At 36.2% G+C, this 20,892-nt stretch overlaps 1 protein-coding gene across 2 annotated transcripts in view; it reads left to right on the forward strand.

Moving 5' to 3' along the window:
* SMAP1 (small ArfGAP 1) overlaps positions 1 to 20,892 on the forward strand; it is a 192,665-nt gene that overhangs the window by 96,948 nt on the left and 74,825 nt on the right. Inside the window, exons 4-5 of one of the 2 annotated variants that reach the window (XM_006899384.1) lie at positions 5,460 to 5,535; positions 12,560 to 12,640. In XM_006899384.1, the coding sequence (XP_006899446.1) occupies positions 5,460 to 5,535; positions 12,560 to 12,640 (157 nt within the window). The remainder of the gene's footprint in view (positions 1 to 5,459; positions 5,536 to 12,559; positions 12,641 to 20,892) is intronic. The other variant, XM_006899385.1, reaches the window with a different exon arrangement.

Raw genomic sequence — 20,892 nt, forward strand, 5'->3', positions numbered from 1 at the left:
ACTGTGTGGATCATAACAAACTGTGGCTGACTCTGAGAAGAATGGGAATCCCAGAACATTTAATTGTGCTAATACGAAACCTATACTTGGACCACGAGGCAGTAGTCAGAACAGAGCAGGGTAACACTGCAACTAACTATAGGCTGGAATATTTTTTCTTTTTTATTTGTTTAGAGAATCTCCTGTCAACTACTTAAAGGTAAAATGACTATGAATATACTTGATACTTTGATATCATGAAAAATTTATTGACCCATTTCTAGTTTTTTTGTGGTTGTATTACTGAGTTATATTGGTATAAATAACTCTTCATATCTCAAAGGACACCTGGAGACTGGAAAATGAAGTTCAATATTTCTTGATATGTAAATTTATTTTTGCTACTTTTAAACTTATGCAAGCCATTTTAATATTTAGTATTTTTTTAAAATACAGCTCTTTATTTTAGTGACTTTACAAGTCATATTTTACATTCAATCGTACACGCTTTGTTTTATAACATAATTACAGTTGCTTAATGTAAGTAGGTAATTGCAATGTTAAACCAACTTCTTATTGCATATTGCTGTTCCCTTCACCCAACTTACCTATTTATTACCTTCTCATCCCTAATAACCATCAGAACAATTCTGTCTGTATATGAGCCTTCCCGTAGCTTTTTTCCTTTTTTGCTCTTTTTAAAAAAATTAATTTTAATGAACATTTACAAAGACTTAGGGTGTCCAGTCATTCATTGTTGCACTTTTCTCCCTGCCCACCCCCTCCTCCCCAATTCACTCTTTTCCTTGAAAAGTAAAACTCTGACTATTATGCAATCCCTCCCCCATGTCCACTCTACTGTGCAGCCTTCATTCTGGACTCCTGTAATGACAGTACTCAATCATATATCCCCTTTTAACAGTTCTTTCTCTCATCTGTTTCCATGCAGTATATTATTCCTCCCCGCCTTCTCTGTCTTCCCTCAACCCTGATGTCAGTCCCGTTTTACAATAGTGGCCCTATGCAATATTTGTCCTTTTGTGACTGAAATATTTCACTCAACATAATGTCCTCCAGGGTCATCCATTTTGCATAATATTTCATGAGTTCCTCGTTTTCAGTGCTGCATAATATTCTGTTGTGTGAACATATCAGAGCTTCTCTATCCATTCGTTTGTTGATGGGCACTTGGGCTTTTTTTTTTTAATTATACTGTTTAATTTACAAAGTTCATATACATTGTTTTTCATACCAGATTTTTCCCATTTCCTTCACCCTCCCTCCCCAACCCATCAAATTGTGTGACTTTTTGATTACTCATTCTACAATAATGGTCTTATACAGAATTTGTCCTTATGGGACTGAGGTGGGCATTTACTTAGCATAATGCCCTCCAGTCCCTCCCAAGTTTGGTAGTAATTTACATAATCATTGCTCCTGCGTGTAATAGTCAATCGTGTGAATGTACCATAGTTTCTCAATCCATTCCATTGTGCTTAGACATTTGGGCTGTTTCTATTTCTTGCGATGGTGAATAACACTGGTATGAATATTGGTGTACAATTCTCTGTGCCTCAGTTCTCATTCTCTCGGCCTATATTCCAAGGAGTGGAAAATAGGTAGGTCATATGGAGTTTTTATGTTCAGCTTTTTGAGGAAGTGCCAAACTGCCTTCCAGAAAGGTTGTACCATTTTACAATCTCACCAGCAATGTATAAGAGTTCCTATCTTGCCACTTCCTCTGCAACATTTATTATTTGCTGACCTGTTAAACTTTGCCACAGCTGCTGGGAGTGAGATGGTATCTCATTGTGGTTTTGATTATCATCCCTTATTTCCAGTGATGATGAGCATTCATAATCTTCATGTGTCTGCTGGCCACCCGAATATCTTTATCTGTGAAAATTCTTTCCATGTCTTTTGCCCATTTTGTAATTGGGTTATCAGGCTTTTCCTTTGGAGGCTCCATGGCTTCTTACAGTAGTAGTCTTAAAATGTAATTGTCCATTTGTGACAATTGTATAACCAGTAATAATTTGTTGTAGATTGATCCATGTTGTACACTATTTCATGAATTTTTAATCTTTTAAAGTGCTGTTTAGTAGCCTTTAGACACTATAATTATTATTATCCATTTTCCCCCTCTATCATGGAGAGTAGCTGTGATTTGGAATTGTCTCCATGGTAGTGAATTTTGAGTAAGTTCTGCAGCTTTTACTTGAAAGGGCTCTAAGGCTAACTTGAAAGTGAAATACATCTTTAGATTTTATAACATTTATTCTTGCCCTTAGTAATTTAATTCCATTTAAGAAAAGTGGAAAATATATACATGCCATTTCAACCAGTCTTATGTGGACAGTTATTTTTATTCACTGTGTGGCATCTTTTGTAAATTTTATTTGAACATAGCTTTGCTGTTCATTTCAGTTATCCATGACTGCAGAGATTAACAAGATTATTCACAAATTAGTGCTTGATTACCAGTATAATATCATCCTTGACAAATTAGATGCCAGATTTTATGGACATTGAATTAGAACTTTCCCTTTTATGGTAGGATCCCAGAGAATGTTCTCAAAGCCTCTCTGCCACAGTTTGAGTTACACAGTAGTACAGGTCTATAGAGAGGGACATCATGCTGGGTAGAGTAGAGGGACAGCGCAGGAGGGGAAGACCCTCTATGAGGTGGGTTGATACAGTGACTGGGGTAATCGGGATGGGTGTGTCAGAGGCAATGAGATTGGCACAGGATAGAGCAGGGTTTAGGGCTGTTGTACATAGGGTCGATATGAGTCACAAACGACTCGACGGCACATAACAACAACAACACTTACCTTATAGTCTGTTAATTGAGAACTTCGGGAAGGAAAGGTGAAGTGCCTTTTACCTACTCAGATTGTAGAAAATGGTTTTTAAAATACCACTTAATTATTCTGCTTATTTAATAAATTGAATGTCAGGATTGTCTGTCCTTCTTACCTTCTTTTTCATCATTCCTACTCTTTTTGAGTTGTTTTTTGTTTTTACGTGTTTTTTTAAAATAATTGGATATTTTCAGTGCTTCAAATTTACAATATCTGCTGTCTTTTATAACTATTGTCTTTGCCTTCGCTGGTGTTTAAAGGGTTCTTATAGAAAAATTGGCTAAAACTTTAATTTTTTTTTTTTCAAGCAACTTTTCTTTTGAACACTTGTAATGTCTTACCCTGGGAATCACAAAGATGTTTGTATTTCATAATAACGAATTTCCTTTGGAAATAGATATTTTTTGTTTCATACTTTGGAAAATACTGTTGGAAAGAGATCCAGCCACAAGTTTTATCTGACTAGCAAGTATTTATGGCACTGAAAAAAAAATTACTTTGACTGAATTCCTGTTTTAAGAATACATGATAAATCAGTGATTGTGTGGTTATTGTTGTTGTTACGTACTGTCAAGTAGAGTAGTGACTCTGTGAACAGTGGATCTGAACCCTGTTCTATCCTGCACCATCCTCACACTTCCTAACACACAGTTGCCCATTGCAGCAGTTACCATGTCAATCCACCTGGGTGAGGGTCTTCATCTCTTGCGCTAATTGTGTAGTAGATGTCATGCTGCTTTTGAGTCTGCTCCAACTCATGAGTTGAGTTGAACTCATTGCTGCTGAGTCAGTTTAGCAGAGTAGAACTGTCCTTTAGGGTTTTGAAAGGCTATAGATTTTCATGATCGTGAACAGCCACATCTTTCTCCCAGAATAGCTATTGGATTTGAACCTTTTGGCCAGCATCCAAGTGCATTTTTTAAGGTATTTTTAAACTTTCGAATCCCACTTCACTTCCTTAGTTAATAAGGTTGGTTGACCACCTTCCAAAAATTAAGCAGTAAACATCTTGATCTTAGTTTATTCCCATTACTATTCCTTAAATATTACAAAATGTAACAGTATTATGAGTAACACCATTGTGAAGAAGTCAACTGCATTTATAGTCTCCAAGGGATGGTTAGAAATTGTTTTTAAAGAAGTAATTTTTAATAGGGGAAAACAAAAAATAACCTAAGGGAAAATTTAAACAAAGATGTGAAAGCCCTTTATTTTTAAAAAAGCATGTTCTTTTATTTTCAAATATTAGTGAGCCGTGGTGGCCTAGTGGCAAGAAGTTGTGCTGCAATCGTAAAGGCTCGGGTTTGAGACCACCATCTGCTTCTCAGGAGAAGGATGGACAGTCTCTTCCTGTGTGATTCACTGCCTCTGAAAACCTACATTAGGGTCAGCAATGGGAGAGAGGATCAGCTGTGGGTCAGCTCTGACTCATGGTGCCCAACAACATTCCTCAGTCTAGCAAGGAATAAAGGATTTTCCACTTTTTCTCATACACAGATAATCCTGTATGATACACCCAGAGACTCTGTGTGTGTTGGTGTTGTTAGGTTTCATCAAGTTGAGTAAATCTTAGAGCAATCCTATAAATAGGTGACCTGAACCCTCTCTTACCCTGCTCCATCCTCATCATCTTGTAGAGCCCGTTGCTGAAGAGTCATTGTGACTGTCTGCCTCATTGGGGGTCTTTGTCTCCTTTGCTGACGCCATCTTTTCAAAAATGGGAGACAAGATATATGTGTATGTGTGTTGATGTGTGTATATATATGTAATATCTAGGCTTTCAGATCCTATCATAGGCATATTATTTGGGCCACTTGCTTAATCTGGATTTTTGGCTCTTTATCTATATTATGTTGTTAAATGCCATCAAGTCGAGTACGACTGTTAGTGACCCCATGAACAAAAGAACTGAAGCCAATACTATTAACTCTGGTAATTTCTCTGTATTCATAGTTTCTAGAGGCCTGTGGTTTTGGAAGCGGATGCCACTCTTGCATCTATGTTATGTTGTTGTTGTTGTTGTTGTTGTTGTTGTTATGTACCATTGAATCACCTGAGAATCATAGCAACCGTATGTACAACGACTCTGAACCCTCATCTATCTTGAGCCAACCTCACCATCTCCGACACACCTACCCCCATTACTCCAATCACTGAGTCAATCTATCTCATCAAAGGTCTTCCCCTCCTCCACTGGAATAATAATAATATTCCTTATACTAGTTGTGGGATGATTAAAAAAAAAGAAAATAACACATACAGCACCTGTTGTCTGGTACATTGCTTTATATATACAAACTTCTTATGTTGAAAAGCCAGACAAATCTGAATGGAATTTAGAATTTTGTTGGGGTAGTGGGAGAGAATGGGATTGAGAATTGTGATCATTTTTCCTTGTAGAATTGGATCAGTGGTTTTTGTTGAATGGAAAAACTTTCCCTCATAGAGGTAGACCTCTTTTGCCTGAAAGAGAATTTAGGTGCAGAAATAGCATGAGGGAATGCATAGGCTTGGGATTAGGAAAGGGTAGTTTAGAGTCTAGTTCTTTATGCAGAGCAGTGAATAAAAGTATACTTGTCAGTGAATTTAAGTTTTCCTTAAGTTATCTGTTTGCAGAGCGGTGGAATTTTTCATCAGAGATAAATATGAAAAGAAGAAATACTACGATAAAAATGCTATAGCAATTACAAATGTAAGTAACACTAGAATCTTTCTCATCAGTTGAAATTTGTTGTTGAGAGCTCAGACTGTAAGCATAAAATATAGCTCAGTTACTGACTGAAAATATACTGGTTACAGATGTCTATTTTAACAAGATCTTGCAAAGCAGAAATTGGGTTCAGAAAAGAGCATATTGGAAAATGAGTTTAATAATTTCTTAAGTGACATTTCATTAATTGTATGATGTTTGGAAAAAATTAAAGCCATTAACTGGAGAAAGGGAGAGAAAAAGACAAAAAGGAAGGTAAATTTACCCTTCCCCAGTGGGAGAGAGGGACTGTTTTAAAACAATGTAATTTTGTTTATTAAACTACTCTACAGGCATGAGATGAGTAACTACAAAGAACGTTAAAACATGCCAATACATTTATTAGCATTTTGATACTTCTGATACTTTAAAATTCAATATGGTGATTACATGTATTATTACATCTACTTTATTTTTAATCCATTTCTGTTCCATTTTCTCAACACTGTTAATTGCTGTTTTAAAGCTAATTGTCTTTATTGTTGAAATAAAGATTTTTTGGTCTTTGATTTCTAGGAACCAGTAAATCTGTGGTTAAATCATATGTCAAACAATTTAGAGATAATAATTTTATCTTATGTGCAAACTGTATTTTTCTTTGCAGGACATATGGTATTGAATTATTTTGAAAATGTAGTCACAGCTGACTAAAGATATTTTAATACGCTTGTTTTACCATTATGAAAAAAAATTAAATTTTCTTATCATTAGTATGTATTCTAAAGCAAAGATAACCCTGTACACAGTTTAAACTTTATTTACAAGCGAAATGGAATAGAGTGGTATAATATTTTCATGTTCTATTCTGAGAAATAGTTTTATTTTATGAAACATACTGCTTATTATGGCTAAAGTCTCTTGGGATACCAAAACAAAAGGGACATGGCTTCTTTTCAGAAAGATTTAATTTTTATTCAGGTAAGATTAGGTTAAAAATATAAACAAAATTAAGGCAAAATAAAAATAGCTTGTACAGATTATAATTTAATTTTAAGAGGAATGTTTAAGAAGGCATATGTGACTAATTCTTGTACTTTGATATAATGAAATGTCTTAATGGCCATTTAACTGAGCTGTACCATTTACTCCTCTTAAATATTTTTACTTTTTTTTTTAAAAAAAATATTTTTTGTGTATGTACCTGTCAAATCATATCTGACTGGTACAGGAGGAGATTGCCCCTCCTTCTCCAGCAGAGCATCTGGTGGATTTGAACCACATATCTCTGGGATTGCAGAATATTTTTACTTTTATAGCTTACTTTTTTCCCCCCCAGTTTTAAATTTCATTTTCCATGCTGTTAGTATGTGTTACTGCTCTTACTTTGTTTCCTTACCTTACTTAATATTCCTGTAGTAAGAATCTCAAGTTAATGCCATTTCTTTATATGAGGCAGTAGTTTTTACCTTGGGGAGAACTTTGGAGAGGAGAAAAATATCCAACACTAATAAATTTCTTCCAAGAGCTATTCAAGATGACCTTATTGCACTCTTTACAGTTTTGTGCCCTGTTGCTCTTCTTTTTCTGTGTTTCAGTTCAATCTCTCACAGAAATCAGATTGACTATATCTTAGGAAAGAAAGGAGAAACTCAATAACCACAGCCAAATTAAGGCCAAGGGTTGACAGTGAAGTGGATTATCAGTTAGTCATATGTGAATTCAAATTGAAGTTGAAGAAAACAGAAACAATTTTTAAACCAGAAAAAAACCTTAATATTATCCCATCTTAATATAATAACCATCTTAAGAATAGATTTGATATTTACAAAAACAGTCATCATTTGAAACACAGTGTCACTATAGGAATGTGTAAAACAATGTACGTGAATGGTACATAATGTATAAGAATTTTTTAAATTTTCTGTTAGTTTGCTTACATAGTTCGTATGCATTGTGTTTCATAAAATCATTGCCATCCATAATGTTTTATAAAAATAATCACCATGAGACCTTGCCCATCATTACCTTGCCTTTTCAGGGTCCTGCTGAATCCTTCCCATTTCCTTCATCCCCTCCCTCCACCCACCAAATTGTGCAACCAGGTGACTTGTGACTTAACCACTACCTGTTCTCACCCCTCTGCTCCCAGCCCTTCCCCTTTGGGTCCCCTATACATGATTTACTAGTTATTCTTCTATTTTTACAGTAATTGTCTTATGCAGTATTTGTCCTTATAATACTGTTAGTTTACTCAGCATAATGCTCTCCAGTCTATCCCAAGTTAGGTAATATTTTTCAAAATCAGAATAAGAGACTGTGTCATGTAAATAAGAAATGTATGTGCCAGGGCTCTATCATTTCTCCATACCTACCCATTCTGTATGCTGGGCATACATAGCTGAAGTACCTGAAGAAAATGTGGCATCATGATTGGAGGAAGACTCATCCACAAACTGCATTATGCAGATTATGCAACCTTGTTTGAAGAAAGTGAAGAGGACTCACTGTAGAAAACCAAAGACTGTAGCCTTCATCTCCACATTAAGAAAACAGAAACCCTGACTTTTGGACCAGTAGATAACATCATGATACATAAAGAAAAGGTTGAAATTGTCAACAGTTTAATTTTACTTGAATCCAAAATCAACACCGTTGATAGCAATAGTCAAAAAATGAAAAGGCATATTGTATTGGAAATATCTACTGTCAAGGACCTCTCAGACATCCTAATGAGCAAGGATGCCAGTTTAAAGAGTAAGGTGTTCCTGATTGAGGCCATGGCTTTTTCTAGTTACTTCCTATGCTTCTAGAAGTTAGACAATGAATAAAGATAATATAAAAATAAAAACTTGATGCCTTTGACTTACGATATTGAAGAAAAGAACTAAATATCCCATGGATTACCAAAAGAACAAGCAAGCCTTTCTTAGAAGGAAATGCTGCTGGCATGTTCCTTAGAGTCAAGGACAGTGAAACTTGATCTCATGTACTTCGAGTATGTTGCCAGGAAAGACCAGTCCTTGAAAAAATACATGCTGGAAAAGCTCAGAGATAAAGAGGAAGACTAAACAAGATGAATTGACACAGTGATTATGACAGTGGGCTCCAGGATCATCAGAGATGGTGAGGATACCCAGGATGGGGCATGGTTCGGATTTGCTGTTCATAGGGTCAGTATAAGTCATTGTCAACTTGATGGCACCTGATAACAGCAAATTTCGTACCCTTCTTTAACATAAACATTTCAGAATAATTGTTATTACAAAATACAAAGCAATAGAACATAACAAAATAGTGGCAGATCCCCCCCCCCATATGTAATTGCTCTCCTCAACATTTATTGTTTGAGTGATCTAAGCCCCACTTGAATTACGATTCAAAGTATGAGAGTTATTAATGTGGATCTTTGGTCATTCCTTGTAATTTATTTCAGTTGTGAGTATAACTTCAGCCAGCTGTTAGTAAGTATATACATATTAACATAAACACAAAACATAAGAGAAAGTAGATGAGGTGTTGGCATTTATGAAATGGCTTTGCTACACACTGTAGTTTTGAGTACTGTAATACTAAGTATGAAATATCAACAGCCTGCATTATGCAGATGACAAAGCCTTGCTTGCTGAAACTGAGGCAAACCTGAAGGACTTGCTGCAGAATGTCAAGGACTGTAGACTTCAGTATGGATTGAAGCTCAATCAACATCAAGAAGACAAAGATTCTCACCACTGGGCCAATTGGCAGCACCATGATAGATGGAGAGGAGATTGAGGTTGTTAATAAGTAACAGCTTGCTTGGTTCCACAATCAACACTCTTGGCACCAGTAGCCAAGAAATCAAAAGACAAATTGCACAGAGAAAATCTGATGTCAGGGACCTTTCCAGAATACTGAGAAGCAGTGATGTCAGTCTAGAGACCAAGGTGCATCTGATCCAGGCCATTGTCTTTGCATTTACTTGTTATGCCTCAGAGAGCTGGACAATGACTAAGAATGATAGAAGAAGAATTGATACCTTTGAGTTGTGCTGGAGAAGAGTCTTGAACATACCACAGACCTCCAAGAAAACAAATAGCTCTGTTTTGGAGAAGGTGAAACCAGATTTCTCCTTGGCTAGGATTTTGAAGTTACATCTCACATACTTTGGGCATATGGACAGAAGGGACCAGTCCTTGGACATAGACATTATACTTAGAAGGGTGGAGGAACAGCGCAGGAAAAGACGACCCCGGATGAGATGGATTGATACAGTAACTGGAGTAATGAGGGTAGGTGTGTTACAGTCAGTGAGACTGGCTTAGAATAGGCTTCAGAATAGGATAGGCTTCAGAGCTGTTGTTCATAGGATTGCTGTGAGTTGCAAGCAACTCAACAGCACATAACAACAAAGAGAAGAGTGAAAATCACATAAAAATTTAAACAAAAAATATATTTCATGTTGGAATATTTTTGTATTGAAAGGATATTTTAGGGATTCACAAATTGAAACAAAAAAACCCTGGTGTTCTGCTATTTTGCATCTTCTAGGAATGTCTACCTTGTGTTTCATTGACTATGCAAAGGCATTTGACTGTGAGAATCATAACAAACTGTGGCTGACTCTGAGAAGAATGGGAATCCCAGAACACTTGATGGTGCTTATGTGAAACCTATATTTAGACCAGGAGGTAGTCATCAGAACAAAGCAAGGAAACACTGTATGGTTCAAGATTGAGAAGGGTTTGTGTCAAGGATGTGTCCTATCAATATCTTTTCAATCTATATGTGGAAGAGATTATCTGGTAGGTTTGGCTCTATGAGGAGAAGTGTAGAATCAAGATTGGAGGTAGACTTATCAACAATCTGCATTATGTAGACACAACCCTGCTTGCTGAAACTGAGGAGGACCTGAAGTACTTGCTAAGGACTGCACCCTTCAATATGGATTGAAGCTCAACATCAAGAAAACAAAGTTTCTCAGCACTGGACCAATTGGCAGTGTTGTGATGGATCATGAAGAGATTGAGATTGTTGACAGCTTTTTATTCTCCTTTATATATTGTTATATATGTCAGCTGTTTTGGGCAAAGGAGATATTGTAACTTTTAATTAATATTATAACTTTTATTATCTTTTAAATTTATTTTCTTAAGTGTCTTTTCTATACAAAGTGGTAATTTAGGATTTTTATCAAGTAAATATCTACTAGGCAAACAGTCTTTGAAATAAGACACTAAGGTGCAGCTTGGTTTGTTGTCTTTTTTTAAATTATGATGTTGTGTATTAGAGCCAACCCATAGCTAACTCTCTAGTGGGTTTTGAGAGGCAGATAATCACACAGGAGGAGATTGTGCATCTTTCTCCATGGAGCAACTGTTGGATTTGAACCTTATGTCTTTGAGTTGGCAACACAACTCCATTCCACTAAACCAGCAGAGCTTGGTCTAGAGATTTCCTTGTGTATATCTTTTAATCATAATTTCTGTTAGTAGTTATTAAATGTCCAGCTTGCTTATTTCCAACAGAGACAACTGTATTTTTTTATATTTTTTACAACTGTATTTTTTAAAATTTAGTTTATCAGCTTTGATTGTAATTTAAAAACTAATGTCATAATTAATTTAATAAAAAGCAGATTGAAGATTTGTCACTTTACAATGTTATTTTAGCGTTCTGTAATGACCTATTGGTAATAGTATTTATTTAAAGAAATTACTTACAGGCACTATTGATAACATAGCACAGTATGGACACTTGTCAGTTTTATAGCTCCACATGTCTTCTTCACATATTTAAATCTATTTCAGTTAGATTTTGGCATTAAAGAGAGAAGGAAGATAATGCTTTTAAAGCCATCAACTATGCTTGTAGATATTGGATATGAAGATGAGGTGTGAAAAAGCTTTTAGATGAAACCCATTTTCATGTGTAAATTGCATCTGTTGCATTTATAACTGTCATAATGCTTTGGGATAATTCAGCAAGTGTCTCTGGAAATGGTATGTTTGTGTGCTGATTTTAAGGGATTATATAAATTGGTTTCTAATATGTTTGCCTGTTGCTCCACTGTTATTTTACAATAATCTACTACTCAGCCTTTTCTTGTTTGCTAATTTACTAGATTAAAATTTTTAATGAAGTTAAAACCATTTTAGTTAACCATTTTAGTTATTGTATTTTTCATTATTAAAACTGACTTGTAAATAAAAGTAAACTTTTGTGGTTTTTCACTATTTGGGGACAATGTGTCTTTATGTTTGAACATTAATGTTTCAATAGTAACACTGGCTGTAACAGGGAGAATAACTGTGCCCTCCTTTGGTATGATCTCTGAGTACATTTTAAGTTTTATGTCCAAGTGAAATCCTTCTTAAATACTTTTTTTAAAAATGGTGTAATTTTGATATACAATATAGTTTAAAAGTAGACGTTGCAAGATTATGCTTCAACCGTCTCTTCTGTAATATGCCTTTCTTTTCTTTTTATATATGAGCAGACATGGATTCTAAGTGGAGACAGAGTCTTCTTAAGCTTCTGATTTTTTAGGCCATATTAACTGCCTAGATGTTATTCATTAAGAACTCCATTAATCCATCCGAATCAGATCCTAAAAAGGAAGTTCATAATTTACCTTTAGTTACTTTAAACAATACATAAATTTTTCCATCCTTTACAAAAAATTATTAAAAATGTACGATTCACTTATTGTTACTTTCAATAAACAAATGCATTTTTATGTGATAAATAATTTTACTTTCATGTGGGAATACTTAAAAAGCAATAGATGCATTATTTTATTGTTGTTAGCACGATTCTAAGGACTTCTTTTGGACTGGAGCGTGTCAGAGATGAGGATGGGCAGGGCTCAGATCTGTTGTTCATAGGGTCTTTCCGAGTCATATGTGATGGACAGCACCTAACAACAGCAACAGGTAGTTCTGTATGTCAGAAATGCATTTTTGTTCTCGTTCCTGTGCCTATCAATTTTTATTACATTCTTTATGTGTATGTTTTCCCTTCCTCTTGTCTTTTTGTGTGTTTTCTATAGATTTCCTCCTCTGACGCTCCTCTTCAGCCTTTGGTATCCTCTCCTTCTCTGCAAGCTGCTGTTGAGAAAAACAAATTGGAGGTATGCTAGTGTTTTAGCCACCTGCATTATGTAACGTTCAGTGGTCAGTTGCCTTTTGTAATATACTGTAGTTTGGCGGTACTATAATATTTATATATTGAATAATATTAATAATCATGCAAAATACATTATCTAGAATATTCTGTCACAGATAGAATTGAATATAATTTCACTATAATTTCAGAATGATTGACTGATGGCTTTAATAGGTGTATCTCTACAATTTAAAAGAAGTATTTTATAATATTTCTTTTTTATTCATTATTGCACATTCTACCCCATTCCAGCCCATCTTGCAAAGCATTCCTTGTACCATATTGTTGTCATACATATGATGCCTAATCCTATATTCCTTTCAGGCAGTTCTTTTCTTCATCTATTCTAATGCAGCATTCATTATCTGTTCCTTTCCCATTCCCTCCCCAAACTCCCCATGTCTCTTCTTTATATCAGTGGTTTTATGAAAAAGCAGTCAGTACTTTTATTGTTTAAATGACTAATTTTTATTTACAGAAGTTTTTTATAATTGCTTTGAGTTCTTTTCTATAAAGAAAGTCTTTGATTAATTTTTTATTATGTAATTAGAAGTCCTTGGATAAAATTAAGGTCCTTTTATGTCATGTGGAAGCATAGGTTTCATATAATCAATAATTATTTGAATGAGTTTGGGGTGACAATGCTTAAAATTGCATGATACTGCTGTTATGTATTTTAAAGCCATCTGTATACATATTTGAGGGTCTTTCTGAATTTTTGGTTTTTGTTCTATGAAACAACGTTTTGAGGAGAAGGGTACCTACTACTAAGAAAATGATGTGCTAGATTAGTCCTTATTCGTATAACATTTTTCTGACTCTATGGATAGGAGTCGTTTGTTGCTCAGATTGTATGACGTTAGCTGCCGTGCTGTTAGTATTACTTAAGTGTTTTTCATAATACCAGTGCCAGAATCAGAGAAAATTACACCTACATTAGAACAACCAATAGTCTAGTCTTAAAGGACATTGAATATAGCTCTCATTCTAGCAAAAGGAAACTTTGGAAGATTTATGGATTTTTTTTTAGTTGATTTAAAATATGCCTAGCAAGTCTAGTGATTAAGAAGATAAGAATTTCCCCCACTCCCTTGATAGTGACTTCCTCAAAAATCAACAGCTCTGAGAGGTTATAATCGCTTTCCTTGCCAAACTTGATTACTGGTATTTAGAACATAAAAACTTTCAGCTATCACATTTATCTTCACTTACAAATAGGGGATAACATTCTTTATAACCTTACTTGTTTTAATGATTACATGAGGCAAAACTGCCAGCACATAGTAAGGTTTATGTAAATACTAGCTGCTTTTGTACAGAACACTAGTGATAGCAAGAAAATAATTCCGTTGGAAACATAATGAATAGTAATAGAGAGTCTGGACTCTGTAGTCCCTCTGGCTTATCATTATGTCCAGTATTACTTTGATTAATCCTTCTCGGACAGAGAGTGGGGTGGAGCTCCCAGATTAAAACAAGCTTGGAAGGAGGAGTGGCATCCACTTCTGTAATAGCTTGCCTCCAGAAACCCTATGAACCTGGAGAGAGGATGAGAGACAGACACCCAAGCGTTGAGGACTCTCCTTCATAGGGTCACTTTGAGTCGCCTGCCACTCGATGGCACTTAACAACAACAACAACAACCCTTCTCTAAGATGTTGTTTCCTCATTTACACTTACAGGGAGCTCTGGTGGTCTAGTGGCAAGAAGCTGCACTGCAATCTTAGAGGCACACGGTTCAAATCCACCAGATGCTCTGCTGGAAAAGGAGGGACAATCTCCTCCTGTACCAGTCAGATCCGATTTGACAGCACACACACAAAATAATAAAATAAAATTAAAAACAAAACAAACCAAACCAAAAGAGTACACTTATTTTATAGAATTGTTATAAATAGAAGTTTTTATTTGGGAAATAATTGAGTTGCAGTAGGTAAAAACTATTGTTGTTAGTTGCCAACAAGTTGATCCCATCTCAGCAATCCTGTGAACCTAGAATGAAAAACTACGAGCCCTGCTCTATCCTCAGGAATTGTTGGTTTGCTTGTGCCATTTATTACGTTATCTTTTTCCAAGGATTGACCCCTCTTAATAACATGGTCAGTGTGTGAGATGGAGTCTCACTGTCCTTGCTTCTAAGGAGCATTCTGAATATACTACTACTACTACTTCTTCCCCCCCCCCAAACATCAATTACTCTTTATTGATTAGTCACCTTTCATAAGCTACAACGTGATCAAACATAGCAGGTACACTTCAGCCTGCAAAATCCTCAAAGGATTCCTTTGGAGAAAATCTGCCTAATGTAAGACATCTTTTGATTTCTTTTTTTTTTTTTTTAATTTACTATTAATTTCAATGAAAATATACAGAGACTTTGGATTTCCATTCATTCATTGTTGCACTTTTCTTCCCTCCCAAACCTCCCCCCTAGTACACTACCATCTTGGAAAAGTAAAAGAAAAATTCTTCCATTGTTTTATAATCCCTTCCCCCAGGTCCACTCTGCTATGTAGCCTTCGCTCTGGACTCCTGTCATGACAAAAATACCTAATCACATATCCCTTTTAAACAGTTTTCTCTTATCAGTTTTCAATGCAGTATACATTATTGAACTCATCTTTCTCATTCTCCCCCCAATTCCCATATCGGTCCTATTTTACAACAGTGGCACTATGCAGTATTTGTCCTTTTGTGACTGAGATATTTCACTCAGCATAGTGTCCTCCAGGGCCACCCATTTTGAATAATATTGCATGAGTTCCTGGTTTCTCAATGCAGTGTAGAATACACCACAGCTTCTCTATCCATTCGTTTGTTGATGGGCACTTAGGTTGTTTCCAACTCCTTGCTATTGTGAACAAAGCCACGATAAACATGAGTGTGTATATATCTGCTTGGATGTCAGTTATGGTCTCTTTGGGGTATATTCCCAGTAGTGGAATTGCTGGGTCAAATGATATCTCTATTTGCAACTTTTTAAGAAAGCACCATACTGCCTTCCACAGTGGTTGCACCATTATACACTCCCACCAACAGTGAATAAGGGTTTCCAGTTTCTCCACAACCTCGCCAGCATTTGTTGCTTGCTGCTCTGTTAAATTTTGCTATTCTGACTGGGGTGAGATGGTATCTCATAGTTGTTTTGATTTGCATTTCTCTTAGAGCTAGGGATTTTGAACATTTCTTCATGTGCTTGTTGGCCATATGAATGTCTTCTTTGGTGAAGTGCCTGTTCATATCCTGTGCCCATTTTTTTATTGGATATTTACTTTTATCTTCTTGTGGTTATTGAGTATTTTATAAATTCTAGATACAAGTCCCTTATCTGACATGTCATTACCAAGTACTTTTTCCTAGTCTGGCTTCCCTTTTTACCCTGTTGGAGAAGTTTTTGGATGTGCATAGGTATTTGATTCTTAGAAGGTCCCATTCATCTATTTTATCTTTTCCTGGTTGTTGAATATACTTCTTCCAAGACAATTTTTTTTCTCTTAACAGTCTATAATATAGTAAATATAATTCTTCACCAATACCACAGTTCAAAGGCATCAGTTTTTCTGATGTTTTCCATATATATTTTTCAGCTTTCACATACATATGTAGAAATTGAGAAATGGGTTGATTCAGGTAGACTTTACTCTTCATAGTGACATCCTTGCTCTTTAGAAAGACCTGTGGTATTGCAATGCCTTGAATGCTAGGCTGCTATCTGAAAGATTGGTGGTTTGACCAGCCACTGTGCAAAGTAAATGGTTTTGTTAAGGCTTTTTTTCTTAAATTTCAGATACACTTTGCTATAATTAATACTTGCTAGAAAATGAAGTTTGACATTATTTACAATTAAACCACCATTCTTGGAATTTGAATATTACAGGCATAAAGGTTTGCCACATGATCACAAGAAAGCCTTTCATTCTTTCCAGTTTTATATTTTAGCTATGGCATCCATGGCAAATTGTTCTTAAAAAATAGAATTTTAAGGTCCATTCAATCCGAGAGTTTCTTACGTCTTTGGGGCCTATTCATTTGCAAGTGGGAGTGGAAACTTGAACCAGGGTCTTCATATCATGCTTTCTCATATGATGCCAAATCTTTATATGCTATCCAATTTCTTTAAGATAAAGTGAGTGACTCACAGCAGAGCCACAGAGATGAGAAAGTTGTGTACGGAAGCGATAACATCTTTGTGCATCCTCCGTTTCAGTTCCTCTGGGTCTAGCTTCGGGTTGAGGGCCTCTATCCGGAACACTGTAGTCCTGCCTCCCTGCTACCAGGTGGGCTCCTCTGCTCCCTTCAAGTGGATTTTGTTAACTTTTGTAGTCTTGAAAAACCAGTAGATTGTTGCCTTGAGTTGTAATTGAGGGAACAATTTTGGATTTAAGTAATGTCTAGTCCTTAAAAGGTTGCATCTCCCTCCCAGTGTGAAGTTCTCGACCAAATCCTTATAGATTTAAAAATCTGTTTGGAGACATACACTTTCTATTTTCTTATAATGTCAGACTCTGTTAGCATTCTTAATGTTCAAAACAAAATGCCAATTTGACACATGGTCATCTGGTAGTAAAAGTATATATATCACTCTTCAGTTTTTTAGCACGTAAGACACTCAGAAAGTTCAAATTATTGTTGACTTTTATCCAGTCCTGAGAAACATTGAAACAGATGGTTTTAGAAAACTTCAGTCTGAAGGAACCTTTGCTGTAAACTTTGTCTGGACTCTGAAAATTCTACCTTTATATCCTTCTACTTGCATAGTTTAAAATCAGAAAGAGTGTTTGTCAGGATTGTATCCTTTCTCCATATCTGCTCAGCCTATATACTGAGCAACTAATTCACAAAGCCAAACTCTATGAAGAGGAACATAGCATCACAGTCAGAGGAATACTCTTCAGCAACCTGTGTTATTCAGATGACAACTTTGCTTGTTGAATGTGAGGAGGATATGAAACTCTTGCTGCAAAAGATTGAGGAATACAGCCTTTGGTGTAGATAATATCTCAACATCAAGAAAACATCAGTATCTCATGGGTTACCAAAGGGGCACACAAGTTTGGAAAGGTAGAAGGTTGGCGAAAGAGGAAGACCCTCAATCAGCTTGATTGAAACAGTGACTGCTGCAATGGGCTTGGGTGTATCAGAAATTATGAGGAAAGGGCAGTTTAAGTATGAAGAAAGTGCAGGATAGGACATTCTTATATCTGTTGTTAAAACGGTCACTATGAGTCATACTTGACTTAATGTCACCTCACACCACCACCACAAGACCACCAATCAGCATTGTAATAGATGGAGAAAGGATCGAAGCTGTCAGTGATTTCATCTTGCTTCGATCAGCAATCAACACTCTTGCTTCCAGCAGTTAGGAAATCAGGAGATGTATTGCATCGGGCAAGTCCACTGTTAGGGACCTTTCCACAATAAAGAAGAACAGGATTGTCAGCCCACGTGCACCTGATTGAGGCCATGGCCTTTTCAATCACCTGTTCTACATCAGAGAGCTGGACAATAAATAAGAAGAATTGATGCCTTTTGAGTTTTGGTGTTGGAGAAGAACACTGACTATCCCACTGACTGCCAAAAGAATAAATGGGTATGTTTTTAGAGAAAGTGCAGCCAGAGTGCTCCTTGGAGGCAAAGATGGCAAAGCTTCATCTTTCATACTTTGGATATGTAGGTAGGTAAGGCTCTTCCTTGGAAAGGGACATCATGTTTGGGACATCAAGGTGAAAGGTCAAGGAAGGAGAAGACAACACCCAGTGAGATAGATTGACATGGTGACTTAAGCAGTGGACTCTACTGTGTCAGAGAGATGAGCATGACACAGGATAGGGCAGGGCTCAGATCGACTATTAATAGGTACTAATAGGTATTAATATTAGCAGCCCCTAACCACCATCACAAAGAAATAGAAGTATACTGTTAGCTTAGTTAGCCCCTTACAGATGCTTTCATTTATTTGTGAATTACTCTTGCACTTACTGCTTTTTAGGAAGATTAGTAAAAGGGGAAAAAATATTACGAGAAATGCTTTAACATTTTCTGCTTATTAAGAAAATTGTAGTTGAAGGCATTATTCATTCATACCTACTGTATAAAGATCTGTGCAGTAAATTCCTATGAGAATTTGAGATTGGGACCAGAATTCCCCCCTCCCTCCCTCCTTTTATACCAGAAGAGGCCCTGGTGGTGTAGTGTTTAAAGCACCCAATTTCTCACCTAAAGACAGAAATTTTCAATTCATTAACTATTCTGTGGAAGAAGAAATTAACCTGCTTCTGTAAAGATTTACAGCCTTGAAAATCCTGTGGTCATTTTTACTCCTTCGTACAGGGCTGTGAGTAGGAATCAACTCACTGGTAGTGGCTTGAGTTTTTGTAGGAGATTTAAAAAACAAACCACAAACAATGACTTTGTCTTATATTTGGGTATCGGACTCAGAAGTCAAACTCACTGCCATTGAGTTGGAGCTGAGTCATAGCTGACTATCCAGTGGGAGGTTTTTGGGAGGCTATAAATTTCATGGGAGGAGATTGTTCATCTTTATTCCTCAGAGTGACTTGATATATTCAAACCACTAGAAAGGTTCCACCTATGGGTTAGCAGCATGACTTCCTGCAGAGTGAGCCGCCAGACCTCCCTTATTATCTAGACAGAGTAATATATGCTCTGGTGGCTTCTTGTTATTTTCTGTTAAATCAAAACTAACTCATACCTGTCCCTCCAGAGGGTTTTCAAAGGCAGTAAATCCCACAGTTGCTTGCCTATTGTTTTGTGGAGCATCTGGTGGATTCAGACCTCATGCCTTTGCATTGCAAGTGCACTTTCTTACCACTGGACCACCAGATCACCCTGCTCCAGTGGTCTGTAGATCAGCTCTGGGTTGGCTCCAACTTGATAGTACACCACAGCACCACATCTATATAGCTGATTTCTCCAGTAGATTTTCAGAAGCAATAAGTCTCCGGGTAGGATTGCCATTCTTTCTCCACTGTGGAAACTGGCAAATTTGAACTGTGTGCCTTTGGATTGGCAGCACAACTCTCTTACCGCTCAGGCACTAGACATTCAGTTATGAGTCGCTACCAACTTAATGGCACTTAAAAACAAAGGCATGTTGTCCAAAATCTCCTACTGCTGAAAGATGAACAGTCTCCTCCTATGTGATTTATAGCTTCTGAGAACCCACTGATGATGGGTCAGCTATGAATGGATTTCAACTTGATGGTACATAACATCATTTCACACACACACACACACACACACACACACACACACACACACACACCATAGTGTGTAATATATCAGACTGCTCTCTGAAAGGTCAGCAGTTTGAATCCGCCAGCCAGGATTCACTTGTATTGATTTACGGCCTCAGAAACTCAATGTAGAGTCTGCATAAACTGACTCAAGTACAGTGGTATTGTGTGTGTTTGGGTAGTGCTTTACAATTTCTGGTGGTTAATTAATACACTTAATTTTTTAATATTGAATTCCTTTTATGTGTTTTTTTTTAAAAAAAAAACTGAAATGCACAGTCTGGTTTAATGACAAATTATAAAACATAAACTCCATGTTATTGTTGAAATTTACTATCCTTAGCACCTCAGAAACTCACCATACTGACTCACTGTATTTATAAATAATCCATCCCTTAATATCTTGACTTTTATCATTGTAACTTCTTTTCTTCATAGTTTTGCATTTATATACTTACCCCCAGACAATATACTTATGTCTCCTTTTAGCTGTATTGATTGCAAAGCCCTTTGCACATCTGTTTATCTCACAGTATGGTTTATGAAGTGTCAGTATTAGTTTTCCTGGTTTACAAATAATACAAGTTCCACTTGGATAGAGAGAGTTTTCATAGTTGTATAAAAGCACAAGTGCAAACACAATCTTTTGGTATTTTGACTAAATTTTGTGGGTTTATCATGCTGCTTTTTTCTAGGGCTTAAAGTTTATCTTTTAGTGTTTACTACTAACAGAACATAACATTAGATCATTTGCAGTAGCCATCTAATTCAAGGTTTCTAGACCTTTCTTCCCCTTAAGTGGCTTATGAATACTTTCTTCCACCTCTATTTGATTTTCCATTTTTGATACTTTGGTGGCCCTTTTAGTTATGTTTTTAATATGTTTTTAAACTGGTCTTTTTAAGTTTTGGGTTTTTTTTATTTTAGCTTTGTTGTGTTTATTGAGGTAGAAAATTTC

Source organism: Elephantulus edwardii, unplaced genomic scaffold (assembly GCF_000299155.1).
Source record: "Elephantulus edwardii isolate Elephantulus edwardi_28Jun2011 unplaced genomic scaffold, EleEdw1.0 scaffold00255, whole genome shotgun sequence".
Classification (NCBI taxonomy): Eukaryota; Metazoa; Chordata; class Mammalia; order Macroscelidea; family Macroscelididae; genus Elephantulus; species Elephantulus edwardii.